The sequence below is a fragment of the Scardinius erythrophthalmus genome, assembly GCF_964197995.2.
Source record: "Scardinius erythrophthalmus genome assembly, chromosome: 4".
NCBI classification, from domain to species: Eukaryota; Metazoa; Chordata; class Actinopteri; order Cypriniformes; family Leuciscidae; genus Scardinius; species Scardinius erythrophthalmus.
Genome location: NC_138224.1, coordinates 19,792,573 through 19,807,479, shown reverse-complemented (window position 1 = coordinate 19,807,479; position 14,907 = coordinate 19,792,573). Strand labels below are relative to the sequence as shown.

At 40.8% G+C, this 14,907-nt stretch overlaps 1 protein-coding gene across 1 annotated transcript in view; it reads right to left on the bottom strand.

Moving 5' to 3' along the window:
- The window catches only part of iqsec3a (IQ motif and Sec7 domain ArfGEF 3a), a gene marked incomplete at both ends in the record, with an annotated part of 148,042 nt that overhangs the window by 76,954 nt on the left and 56,181 nt on the right, over positions 1 to 14,907 (bottom strand). Inside the window, one exon of the mRNA XM_081362751.1 lies at positions 11,263 to 11,764. Coding sequence (XP_081218877.1) covers positions 11,263 to 11,764 — 502 coding nt within the window. The remainder of the gene's footprint in view (positions 1 to 11,262; positions 11,765 to 14,907) is intronic.

Here is a 14,907-nt window from a genome sequence, read left to right as displayed (position 1 = left end):
GCCTTTAATATTCATTATTAAATGTTCCATTGGTGCAGATGTTCAATAATGGACCCTCTCATTTCATTTCAACCTTAAAAGAAAGACTTGTTGCAACAAATCAGGCTGTATTCAAAGCATAACACCTCAGACCTGGAACTTTATTGAAAGCAAGGGATGAAATAGCAGTTGTGGCCTTGGACACACGATGGGGTTTCAGAAGGGATGCCACCATTTCCAATGTGTATATATATATATATATATATATATATTTTTTTTTTTTTTTTTTTTTTAATATTTTTGATTTTTTTTAACCTTTTTTTGAAATTTTTTTGAACCATCAGTGCTATTCATTTTTTAGAGCTCTTGGAAAGGAAAGGAAAAGAAATGACAGACTAGTTGAAACGCAATGAGATGACAAAGAGAGTGAGAGGAAACAGAGACAAATTCGATTGCTGGGATCACAAAAAAACACTGATCGCCATAACCCTAAGGTGTGGAAAGAACACCATGGAAAAACAAGTCCGTAACAGAGCAGGGGCATGAAAGAGGGTGAGAGCATAAGACAAAGAGACAAGAAAGCGTGTAACGAATGCAGTCCTGCTGCAAATCCACCCATTAACCAGCTGTCAGGTTCGTTCCCGATCACTTCACTAAGCGGCGCCGGGGAGAGAGATCATTCCGAAACCACTGCAGCCGTAAAGGATGGAGGTATAGCAATGACACTGCTCCCTATCAACTCAGCCCAGGCAAATCAGACTTGACAGCTGGATCAGCACTCTGTCCACGCTCACTTTTTCACTATCCCAGCAGAAAATGACATATCATACATATCCAAATAAGATAGGCCTACATAAACTACACAAGAAAGGTTATAGAGACAGGTGTTAAACAGAAATCCTACGATAACGTTAAAATCCTACCCTAACTAGACCCCTATGTGATTCCCCTGGCTGAAAGAACTTTTTGGGGTATTCCATTTGTTTTCTTGTTAGAAATCCTAAAATATACCAGTAATTCATCAATGCTAAAAATGTGTGAAATTAAACACCTTGTCAATTTGTTTTGATTATAGCTTCCAATTAGAAATCCGACAAGTTAGCCGGCTAATCTAGCATACTCTAAGCAAGATATTGATAATGTAATATTGAAATCAAAGGGCACCCACTAGAAAAGGCTCAATTGATCTTAGCTGCTTTCTGTCACATATCTGTTCATATTTTGGTGCTTGACATTAGTTTCTCATTTGCATTGATTTGTGTCTCAAGGATACATGTATATTTATGAGGCCATCAGCATAAGACAGGATAATCAAAGGTCTCATTGGGAAGTTAGGCATACCTTCATTAGCATAAAGAGGCAATCACACAGAAGAGGTGCTGTAGTAGTTATCTATGGAACCATCAGCCTCTGAGAGATCGTGTCTAGAGTCACTAAAGCCAGATTATCAGCACTCAGACACCCTCTGAGGGAGCTAACTTTGCTGACAGTGGATCATGGCTCAAAGCATTTAGCTGAGCATTTCAGCCTTGTCAGTCAGGATAGTTCTTAAAGGATAGAAAGCCGTTGAAAAAAAAGCAATAAATGCACACACCTGTGACCGCATTGGAATTCCTAATAGATGTTCCCACATAGCTTGTTGGAATTACCATAATTACAAGATCTTTTTTTAAGCATATATATATATATATATATATATATATATATATATATATATATATATATATATATATATATTTCATATCAATAAATATTCTAAAAGACTTCTCAATTACTTGTATTATTGTTATTTGTTTATTTATTTTCTTTTTTTAGAAATAAAGTCTGAGATATTCATCTAATAATAGATTTGGATCTGAGGGGGAAAAAAGTAATAGCTTCAGATGCGTGTCATGAAAAATTACACACATACCAAAAATGACTAAAGAAGATCCCAAAAGGGCTTTACTGTGCCCACTTCTCAAAATATTAATCTCAGACTGGTTAAATTTTTTTCAGAAAACACTGTAACCAAGATAGGAGAGGGAACACAGGATAAGATCTATTTTCACTGTTTTCAGCACCCATGTCATCAAATTTGCTAATCCACCTTTTTAGTTTTTTGAAGCATCAGCAGTTCAGGGACACGAGTGCACGTAAACACATCAAACTTTCCTGCGTGTCGCTGCTTGGAAAGTTTGTCAGAAAGTTCTGCAGAGGGGATTCGGATTAGTTCTATTTATAAAACGGTAGGCTGAGATATGGACAAATTTCTCATGAATACCCAGTTTTCATTAGCATGGGTTTCTCTGAGTGATTATAGTAAGAGGAAGTTCAAACTAATGCATCGCATGCTAAAGATTATCTGCAATGCTGGGAGAAAAAAGAAAAAAAGATAAACAGTGTTTGATTTCTACTTCAAGACCGATGCCCTGGCCTTCGTGGAAGTCTCTGGGGCACTTGTGAAAAGCAATTACTATAAGAGAAGACAGGAATTCTCTAGAAAGGGTTGTGAACATGATCAGTCAGTAATGTCCTAATCCTGAGTGGCAATGGACATAAGTTTTATGTGTCAATGAAGACCTGGAGTAAAGCACTCTACTGAATAAACTTGTTTAACAGCCAGCTGATTGTATTCATAAATACATGACATGAAAAATGAAATGCATTTATATTTAATGGTAATGCATATAATTGCTAACTAATGGGCACTTACAGATCTACTGTTGTAATTTTATCAGCATTTTTCAGCATATATCTGTATAAGCCTATGCATCAAAATGCCAGCAGTCTCAGCTCTGATAATTTGTCAGCACTGGGAGTTGGACATTTTATGTGTGAACAAAGCTATAACAGTAACACTTTGAGCTTGTGCAAGCACAGGACACTCAGATACAAGTGTAATGGCAAAAAGATTGAGAATATCCGAGCTGATTCTGCTGGTTAGGTAATTTCTCCTGGATGACATATTGGTGGTGAAGTGTGAATAGCAATGTATTAAGCCCAGCTGTGGCTTTCTGACTGCAATATTCGCAATATAGCTTAAAATTTGCTGGTAACACTTTATTCCGCTAGTCCACTTTAGACATTCTACTAACTATAAGTAACTTTGCAACTACATGTCAACTACCAGTCATTATAGTATTAGTAGACTATCTGCTTAATATCTCGTCACACTTTATTTTGATGCTCCCCCACAGACTATAAGCACCTTTGCAAATATGTCAACTTATTCTACAAGCCCTAACCCTAACCTAACATTCTTTTGATTAAATTTAAGCAAAACAAAATGACTCATGTTTACTTCCACAAGCCGTCACGTATTTGCGAGCTTGCAGCGGGAATCTCTTAAGTGAGAACGAACATTTTATAGCTTACAGGCTTCAATACGTCGTCCGCCTGCATCGTCTTCTGGGATTTCTAATGGTTAGATTCTCTCAAGTCTGCATTCGATGCATACTCGATGTCAAGAACACATCCAGGTACTTCCATGTGTCCTCTGTACTTGCGTTCTTGAGTATTGGAATTGAACTTTGATGGTTGAAGATGACGTATTACGAGAACACAAGAATGCATGATCGAACTGACTTTTAGTTTTTCTGTTTTTCCTGTCTGTCTCCTTGGTTGTCATGGTTTTGAAGTATGTTTTCATTTGCTGTCATAGTTACTCATTCTTTGATTGACCACTTGTTTCCTCCCTCAGTTAGCCTGACTATAGGCTATATAGTTCTCAGTTTTAGTTGTTCTTTTTCGTAAGTTGTTTAGTGGTTTGATTTTTGTTATTAAAAGTTACTGCTGTGCTTAGATCCTGCCTCAACTCTTCATTCCTGCAACCACTGCTGACGCTAAGCAAGATAAAGGTGCATTTGTGTTTCAGATAAATCTGTGTACATGTGTGTGTGTGAGAGAGAGAGAGAGAGAGAGAGAGAGAGAGAGAGAGAGAGAGAGAGAGAGAGAGAGAGAGAGAGAGAGAGAGAGAGAGAGAGAGAGAGAGAGAGAGAGAGAGAGAGAGAGAGAGAGAGAGAGAGAGAGAGAGAGAGAGAGAGAGAGAGAGAGAGAGAGAGAGAGAGAGAGAGAGAGAGAGAGAGAGAGAGATGCTAGTATACTCTAGTACTAATCCGCAGTGTCAGACTCTGCACCCTTATCTGCCTTCAGGAGAGATTTCACACTTCTACAGACAGAAGATCAATAGCATAATGCCGACACACAAAGAACCGTAAAAGTGAATGCATATACTCTACTTCTCAAGCTCAAATGTTGGTACACACACACACACACACACGTCTTTTCAGAGCACCATGTCTTACACTGCAGCCAAATTCATATCAACACATTGATTTCAGTGCAATCACATGACCACAGCTGGATTGGTAATCTGGCATACCGGGCATTTCCCCTGTGGGCTGACACTTTCTATGAAGTGATAAACAGTGCAAGTGGCTTAATTCAGATTTGACTCAGAATTTTGTTTTATACAGTCGTGTGATTTTGGAACATTACAGTTTCTGTGGTGAATCTAGCTGAAAACAGCCACGACCATGTAAATACATGATGAGGTAAATTGGAAATCACCAATAGACACAACTACAAGCTTGTCAATTAAGCGGTCACTTAGATTAGGGTCCAATTCTCACTATTAACTAATTATTAACTATGACTTTTGCCTCAATTAACTCCAAATTACTGCTTATTAATAGTTAGTAATGTAGTAAATTTAGGTGTTGGGTAGGATTAAAGGATGTAGAATATGATCATGCAGAATAAGGCATTAATATGAGCTTTATAAGTACTAATAAACAGCCAATATCCTAGTAATATTCATGCTAAAAAAAAAACTAGTTAATAGTGAGAATTGTACCCTAAACTAAATGGTTACTGTTTTGGCAAAAATGTATTTATTAAAAATGTTGCTAATATTACTTGCGTTAAATATTGCGGAAAAAAATGTGGTTTTCGTATTTCCGTATTAGCCACCCGTTGTATTGAGTATGGTTTTACCTGTGTCTACCATGATCTAACAGTTAAATAAAACGTCTCAGGGTACAAATGTAACTTTTGTTCCCTGAGAACAGGGAATGAGACAATACGTCATCAACGTTATGGGGAATCGCCTCAGCGTGACCAATGACTGAAGTACCTGTGGAAACCCGCCAATCGCATTGGCCCGCGTCAGCCGTGACGTGACGCCCTGGTGTGCCCAGGAAGTATAAATAGAGCGCCCAGAGAACATGTCATCCTCTTCGTCTGAAGGGACTGAGCAAGCAGAACCGAAAGCATGGCAGGGAGACGTATTGTCTCGTCTCCTGTTCTCAGGGAACAAAGGTTACATTTGTAACCTGAGACGTTCCCTTTCGAAGGGAACCTCGACAATACGTCATCGACGTTATGGGGAACGCTGTACCCACGCCGCCATGCTAAGGGGATGCCTGACCACTACAATAACCCAGGTAACAGCCCCTACTGCTTACACGTCAAGCTAACAGTAGCACTTCCCCCTAGGGCCAACGCCGAGCTTTAGCTCAAGGCCTGGATACCAATAAGTATATGGAAGCCTCAGCAATACGACCCTCATATGGAGAGGAGGCCTACTACATATACTGACACAAAACTAGCTTGCTATTTTGCATGAAGGCCTCTGCAGGATGACTCTGAAAGTAGAGGAAGCCTGAAACATGCAATATGTATATGGAGGCCTAAACAGAACGACTCTCAATAGAGAAGAAGCCTAGCACATATATCAGCTATACAATAAGTATATGGAAGCCTCAGCAATACGACCCTCAAATGGAGAGGAAGCCTACTACATATACTGACACAAAACTAGCTTGCTATTTGCATGAAGGCCTCTGCAGGATGACTCTGAAAGTAGAGGAAGCCTGAAACATGCAATAAGTACATGGAGGCCTCAGCAGTACGAATCTCATATGGAGAGGAAGCCTACTACATATACTGTTTAAAAGCTAGCTTATTATAAGCACCTAAGCTATGAGGACTTGCGATGTCTAAATTAATGCCATATATACATATATATATTTTTTTTTGTTTCTTTTTTTTTTAAAGCCGCTCTAAGAAGAACTAAGGCCAGAAAAAGAAACATTTAGCTATCGTTCGTTCACTATACACCAAGCCTGATGCAGACCATCAGATTAATAGAGGTCAAGAGGTCAAGAGGCATTTATTTGTCATTTGCATAGTTAACACTAGGGAAAAACTGTGCATTGAAATGCTTGTGACGAGGCTCATACATATAGTGATAATAACAAGACATTAAAAAAAAAAAAAAATAAAAAAATAGAACATCATCATAGGTCCGCTGGGCCTGATGTTACTCAAAAACGGGGAAAGAGTGGCCCGGGGAGCCAGGTCTGTGGTGCGGCGCAGCTCGGCCACCGCATCAGGGGATAAGCCCTGACCCTGGTCCAGGTCCTTCAGCAGGTCAGCTTGGTACGCCTGCAACACAGCCATCGTGTGCAGTGTACCACAGGCCTGACCTGCCGCCGCGTACGCCCTGCCATTCAAACGGGATGTGGTCTGAAGTGGTTTGGATGGCAGGGTGGGAGTCCTTAGCGTCGATGCTCCCTCACCCGCCAAATAGTTGGCGAAGGAATCCTCAATGGGAGGCATCGACGCGTAACCATGCTCCTGCATCGCCTCCACGTTTGCATAACTCAAACGCTGGAAGCGATGAATGCGCGAGGAGTATGGTTTCTTCCATGCCTTCACGACCTGAGAATGGAGGTCGGGAAGGAATGGAAGGCTCCCGGGAATCGATGGGGTGTGGCCAGAGAGGAAGCGCTCGTCAAGCCTTCCACGCGCAGCTTCCTCTCTTACGCGCTGCCAGGGCAACTCGAGCCTGGCAGTAGCACGCTCCATCACCTCCATCAATTCCTCGTACGTGGGGCAGGAGGGCTGGGCAGGCTCAAGCATCTCACCATCCTCGCCCGCCTCACGCTCCTCCTGCTCGCCCTGGCTTGACGCCAGAAGAGCACTGCCTGCTGGCCTAGAAGATGCCGAAGATGCATCATCATTGGCCAGCAGCTCGTCCTCATCCCGCGCTGACGATTGAGAGAGATTCACTCCTCTCTCAAACTCGTCAGCGAGGTCTCTTTGTGATCCCCACGATCTGAGTCTTCTCTCGGCCTCTGCGCGAGAGGGACCCGATCCGCGGGGCAAAGCAGACTGTCCCTCTCCCCTCGAGTAGAGGGACAGACGAGAACGAAGCGTCCTCATGGGAAGACGCTCGCAGTGTACGCACTCCGCCCCCTCGAGAGCAGAGCGCGCGTGCTCTTCACCCAGACACCAAACACAAAGGTCGTGTGAATCACCAGGTGCGAGACACCTCTTGCACGGGTAAACGCACTTCCTATATGTTTTCTTAGCAGATTTCTCCATAACAACCAACTTACAGCACTCAGTAAATCAGTCCCTGAAGACGAAAAGAGGATGACATGTTCTCTGGGCGCTCTATTTATACTTCCTGGGCACGCCAGGACGTCACGTCACGGCTTACGCGGGCCAATGCGATTGGCGGGTTTCCACAGGTACTTTAGTCATTGGTCACGCTGAGGCGATTCCCCATAACGTCGATGATGTATTGTCGAGGTTCCCTTCGAAAGGGAACTACAGTTAAACTCTGGAACCATGGTAAATTACATTAGGGCAATTGAAGTATAATTTAACAAAATAGCTTTAAAGCCTATAGGTCCCGTGAATTAAGGACAAGCTTTTGTTTTATGAATTATAGTTCTAGTGAATTTTAATTGAAGTAAAAGGTTTATTCAATGAGAGCCTCATGAAAGATAGATATCAGTGTCTTACATAAATTAGGTGTTAACTCTTCACAAATGTTATTGTTTTTAAAGGGATATTTCAACCCAGAATGTCAACATTTACCCACCCTAATGTCATTCCATACCTGAATGACTTTCTTTCCGTGGAACATAAAGGAAAATCATTTGAGTCTGTTTTGTTTTGTCCATAAAATAGAAGTCAAGGGCAACCTAACCATAATGATTTGGCTGCCAACATTCTTCAAAATATCTTCTTTTGTGTTTCACAGGAGAAAGAAAGTCACACAGGTTTGTAATGACATGAGGGCGAGTAGCATTTAATAGCAGTAAATTTACTTTACGGCATCCTAGCTCAAAATCAGTGTTTTACTGTCAAGTGCATTTCTATGTGACAAAAGTGCAATATTAAATTTGTTAACTGCATTTGCAGTAAATTCAATAATATCTATCATTATTTGTCCCTTTTGTAGTTTTATTTATTCATTTATTCACTCCAATTTAAGGACCTAACCCAACCAAAAACATTCACGGGGGAACTCGTGGGCCAGATGGGCTGGATTTTAGCCCCAGTCCAACCCTGCACATGCCACTCATTATGACTATATTGCCATGCCCTATTTGCTATTACGTGAAATTGTATCATCATTTTACTTATAACCAGCTTACTTAACTTATAATTATAATCAGCCTACTGCCATGACAAAGAACTTCATCACCACAACATCTTCCTTCCCGCTTAAACATATAGTCATTGCATTACCATGGCTACTGATTTCACTGTACTACTGTGACTGTACTAATGGCTACTGCTACGACTGTAGGCGGTTGTGGATTGTGATTTTCTCATTCAACATACCAAAGCCAGCTGCTTCTCTGTGATTTGAACCTATGACTTACAATATATAATACAGTGATGTGTATAATGCCCAAATTGTAACTATACATTAGTAAGGTACTCAGAAGCAAAATTATTTAACTTAATAGCATGCATAGAAATCTGTATGTGCTATATATGACAGTGCAAGAAAGCAGCGGATGCAGTGTGGATGGCTTTAACCAATTTTACATTGTCTGAACACTTCATCAACCTGAAAAAGGCTAAATGCATTTTTTCAGGTAGGCTGAGGTGTCACGGAACATGCAGGAACAAATCTTTCTGTTGGAAAAATGTATGAATAAATAAAAACCTGCCAAATTACAGAAAAGGTTTTGCATCCATTAGCTGGGTTTATTGTCACACTGCATGGGTTAACCCTGCCATTAAACAGCCTTTAATTGAATGAATGAATGAATGAATGGATGAATGGATGAATGGATGAATGGATGAATGAATGAATGGATGAATGAATGAATGAATGAATGAATGAATGAATGAATGAATGAATGAATGAATGAATGCCTACCAGTCAATTAAATGTAATATGTTGCACACAATTGATAGTAAAAAAAAAAAAAAAAAAACTTTTGACAAATGTCACGCATTGATTGAACCATGACAATTTTAACCTGGAATTTTAGAATGAATGAATGAATGAATGAATGAAGGAATGAATGAATGAAGGAAGGAAGGAAGGAAGGAAGGAAGGAAGGAAGGAAGGAAGGAAGGAAGGAAGGAAGGAAGGAAGGAAGGAAGGAAGGAAGGAAGGAATGAAGGAAGGAAGGAAGGAAGGAAGGAAGGAAGGAAGGAAGGAAGGAAGGAAGGAAGGAAGGAAGGAAGGAAAATATATATTAAAATATACTTTGCAAAACCTTAGCAAAACTGAGATATAGCTCTTGTGTGCCCCAGCATTAGCTATATGTAATCATGTTTATTCTTATGCTAAATTATCTGTCTATTAACACTACCCTTTCAGAATTTATTTCTATTTAGATATGATTTGATTTTGTACTGTAAACGCAGAATGAATCGCTGTCCTGAATTTTGTGATGCAAACATAATTCTATTAGATAATTCTCAGCAAAAAACAATGGGGGATGGGGAATGCAATTCACATTATGAACACTCAGCAAGAAAATTACAACAAATGAGGAATGGGGTTTTTAAGGGCACCTCTGTGTTACCATGACAACACAACCTTCTCATCCTTCCTCTCCCATCCATCTCCCTTGCTGTCGCTTTTACCCTCTCTATCTCTGTCATCTCAATCTACTTCTCTCCCATGTCCCAAGAGGCTCTGGTAGCCTTTTCTAGCATTTTCTGTTCAGTCTTTAAAATACTGTAAAGAAACATGTCTGTGCTCTAATTAAGCCACAGTATAGATATAACTCTGTTCCAAAACATAGCAAGCTGTCATGAAGTCTACTGTCTACATAGGCTGTATCCTAACCAGGTCTAATTTGGAACATTCTACATAGGCAGCAATTTCACACACTATTCAAAAAGTATAGTTTCCGTAATCGGTATAGGAGACTAAACTCACAACTGATTCCAATAAATGTTGACATTAACATGTTGCTAAGCTAACAATGTGATACTCTGATAAGCATAAAAATACAGAGACAACATAAAAATTGGGGAAAATAGTGAATATTTAATTAGATCATACTATTAATATAAACACGTTTGATTACTGAATGAAAGACATTTGTAATCAGCATTTTACTCGACTCATCCACCATCTTGCTTGTTGCAATGGATTTTGGTACTCAGCCAAATGAGTTTATCATAGTACAAGCATAATCATGCTTCCTACCTTGTGGTACAGCTGTTGCATATTGTGCACACCTATGATTTTTTAAAATGCTGTTTAGGTAGGCAGTTCACTGGGTTTTGTAACAGAACTAGAGATGTTTTATCTACTCTGTCCCCCAAAAATTAAAAAAGAATGACAGGTAGGCCTGCATGGAATCTGTGAATCTTGCAGAAAGCCCCACAGAATTCTTTCACTTGCGCTTATAAAATAGTGTTTGCTAATTTGAAGTGTATGGAGCCATTTACAAAAAATGTGTTCTTGCATTTCAACTGCTTTTTTCTTCATTGTTGACTAATGTAAACATTCGCTGGAGGTACGTGTTTGGTCATGAGTGTCGTACTTCTAAATTGTGGTGTCAAATTAAAAGAAATAATGAATCTTTAAGTTTTAATAACCTTTAATGTATTGGATTATATTAAGAGTGTATTGTTTTAAATGTGGCTATACAGTATACGCACCTTCTGTTTAATTTCGTTTAATGCAAGAACACATCTTGAGTGAATGGCCTCCGATACTCTTTAATTCCGTTAAACACATTTTACCAAATTTCCACATAATTCAGAGCAGATTCCATGAGGGCTTTGAGATAAGTTAGAAAGCTGATGGAGATAGTAATGGATGCGTATGAGATGAGGATGGATGATCAACCTGTAAACATCCAACTTCAATAAGGCCCAGTGCCCTGTACCAGCTTCAACACACTCCAACACACTCAGCCACTAAAAAGCAACCGTCGGACGCATAGCAGCCAATCCTCAAGAGCCTGAAGCATACATTCACACGTCCTCAAGACCGCAATCCCACAGTGCCTTGTTCCCTACCTGCTTGTTTTTGAGGTCGAGCGAAAGTTCATAGTCGGAGGTGGTGGAGTGGCTGCATGCTCCATTCCTCTGTACTCTGATTGGTGAAGCAGTGTGATGTAAGCTTGGCCTCCTTCCAGTGCCTCCCGTACTTGCTGCTTCCCTCTCCTGCTCCTCTGGCTCCTTTTTCAGCTCCTCCTGTATTGGTTGATGCAGTTGCTCCTGAGGTTTTTCTTCCTCCTGCTCTATCTCTTGTGCCATCACCTCTTCCTTCTCCACTTCTGCACTCTCTCTCTCTTGAGGTTCACCTCCATCTCCATCTCCATCTCCATCTCCATCTCCATCTCCATCTCCATCTCGATCCTCATCTCCCCCTCCTGCATCGACAGATGTCACAGTGCTCCCTGCAACCTGAGGTTCCACCTGGACCTCAGGCTGGGAGGCACTGGTGATGGTCACCTCGGGTGATGGCGATGCGGCAGGTGATGGGGTTGCAACGGGAGAAGGGGAGGGTGGCTCTTCACTGCGGAAAGGAGGAGAAAACGAAGAGTCAGCCTGCAGCCCAGGCACCATTTGACCTTGTCCTCCAGCTCAGGGGGGGGGGGGGGGCGTGGCCTGGATGGGTCAATGCCAATCTCTCCCTCCCTTTTCTCTCATCAACTGTGCCCTTCGGGGCAAAGAGAAAGAGATGAAGCGATTGTCTTGGGGTTGTAGCCCCTACTGTCCATTCCAGGATGGACTCGAGAGTTACCAGACAACCAGAGGGGGAGGATGGGACACACAGTGACTTTGCAACACCCAATATGACACACACAGACATGACAGACACAGTCATGCAGCTATCAGTGTGGTAAATGTACTGCTCTTCTGTGGTGTTATTCTGTGACCTATGGTAGCTATGGAATTTTTCAGGCTAACTCAGCGGTATCCCACAAATCTTATGGACCCCTATGAGATGATGCCCCACCCACAAACCAGTGTCAATAAAGAGTCAACTTTACAATAACAGTGATAAGCTTTTGAGCCCTCGGAATGGTCCTGTCAGAGAAAGCAACAGTCAGCTGACTACAGATGTTAGGAAACTCAGTATGACACCTCAAAATTGTTGCATATCTAAAAATATGCCAAGAAAGCTTTCAAATTATTAGGCTGCATGTTAATGTAGATACTGTAAATGCATTAAAAGACTAAGTGGACCTTTGTGTGGTGTCATGCCAGTTAATAATAATAATAATAATTTGTTACATTTATATAGCGCTTTTCTGGGTACTCAAAGCGCTTTACATGGAAGGGGGAAATCTCCTCAACCACCACCAGTTAAGATGTAGCTTCATTTGCAGTGTAAAGATGACAAATTGTACCAGAATTTAATGGGCTAATTATCCCATGAAGGGCTGTGAGGTTGTCCCATAATTCAGTGGCCTACCTTTAGCCCTGGAGTTAAGTCTCTACAAGCCTTTTGGGATGCAGATGACAGTAGGGGCTTTTATTTTGCTTTTGTAATGGGACCGTGGATCTCTCGGCTCTCATCACCCTCTCTGTTTTAACTCCCCTCTTTCTCCATGTCACATTAGATCACTCTCTCCATTTATATCCACCCCTGTTTTTCTTTCTAGGTTCTACCCTTTCAGTCCCTTGCGCCCTCTACCCACTCACATGTTTCTTTCTTTAAGCATGGGCGAGTGTGACTGCGTATGTGTGGTGTGTGAAGCACTGAGAGACATTAGGAGCACTCAGGGCCTGTATGCATTTGTCTAAGCACAGTCTAATATCACAGAGTGCTAGTGGTCCAGGACAGGTCATAGTCAGAGTTCTGCACACAGACAAGCTTTTAAAAGGCTCTACTGGCATCAATGTATGCATGAAGCAGCAAAACTCAATTATCTTTCCATCCATGACACGGAAATTGGGGCGACAAAAAAAAAAAAAAAAAAAAAAAGATCTGCTGATTGTAAATGGATTTGGATTTGATGTTTGATAGGCAATGCTTTCCTAAAGAACAGCAAGCAAGGATGGCACAGAGATTTGATGGAGGGGGGATATGTGCCTCCCACATAGTTTGGAAGGGAGCGAACTGAAAAGAATTTAGCATGAATTAAAAATGGCCCTCAAAAACCTAGCGAGATGCCTTGCCTACCTAGACAATATTTTAAGGCATCATGAACCCACTCCTGACATGAAGGCCAAAAGGTATGATCTACTAAGATACTTTTGTTTGGCCAAACTCTAAGGCAGCACTGCATGCATGAGAGGCCAATCACAGAATGCACTGCAATGAGTAAAGGGGCAAAATTCAAGAAAAAGTTGGCAGAAACTAGAGAGAAATTTTGAAATTTTACATCTACTTACCCTTTGCCACTTGATACCAAACAAATATTAACCAAAAATGACTATGTTAACCAATATGTGTGGGCAGCATGCATTTTTAAGCGTATCAGAGTGCTGCTATTAGAGTCAAGATGCTAGCATGCTAGCATTGACTAGTTGTCTGATGCCCAGAGATGCTGCCAAATAGAGTGTTTGAAAACTTATGAGGTTCCATTGTGATTAGGATGCTGACTTCAAAGGTAGCTGTCTATGTAGTACTGTGGACAGATACCAATGCAGCTTACTAGGTTTTAGAGCAGAGATGGATTTTTTTCAGCAAAACGGAACTAATTTGTCACTATTTCAAAATATGATACATTTCCTTGCTGGTCTGGTGGACACCAGTGCATTTACAGTAAAAGGAAATCCAAACTAAAACCTCCCTCTAACTAACAAACCAACATATTCAAACATGAAAGTGGTTTAAAAGCTTGTATCCAGGAATCAAGCAAGAAATATTGGGAAATGGTTCGCAGAGTACAGTGTCTGTATCTTATTTCAACATGCGTTTGTAGCGTCACTGGCGGGATTGAAAGGGGCGATAAGGATCAACTCCTTCCAGAAATGGCTAAGGCGATAAGACAGGAGTCAGTGAGCACGAAATCAGAACATTACAGGCGGCGTATGCAGCATGGCACACACACACACACAGGATATCCCCAAGGGGGGAAAGGATTGGAGGAATAAAAGTGAAAAGTGGAGAGCTTGTTCAGGGAGAAAATACTGCTAATCCATTCATCCTCTGAATACGGGGGAAAAAAAACACTTGTTCAGGCTCAGCAATGGATAATTCTGCATATAAGTTACATATTAGAATATGTAGGCTTATAACACAGACAGCACAAATGTTTCCAAAGTCTTTTAGATCCCGTTTAAAACAAATTAAATAGCACTCAGTTACTTTTGGAATGGCGATCGATGGATGAACATGCCTCTTGCCCGCATAAGGGTGTAGTAATAAAATTATTTAGAAAAAAATATTTTAATGCTGGTGGGGATACACAGTGCTACAGAAATACAAAAGTGACCAACAAATTTGGATCACTTCTAGTGATCTTATTTAGGGCAAAATCTTAGACTGACATGGAGGACACAGGATTTATTGCTTGTCATTTTATTAGGTTGGTACAAAGTGTACAACATCAACAATAAGAAAAATATAGGTTTATTTATTGTCATTTGTGAACTGTGTAAAAGCGGAACTATGTAATCTTTTCCCAGATTAATTATTCTGTTTGTTTGAGCATCCCAACCAGCCAAACACGCGAATATTATCTCAATTAATGCCATAAGTTTGGG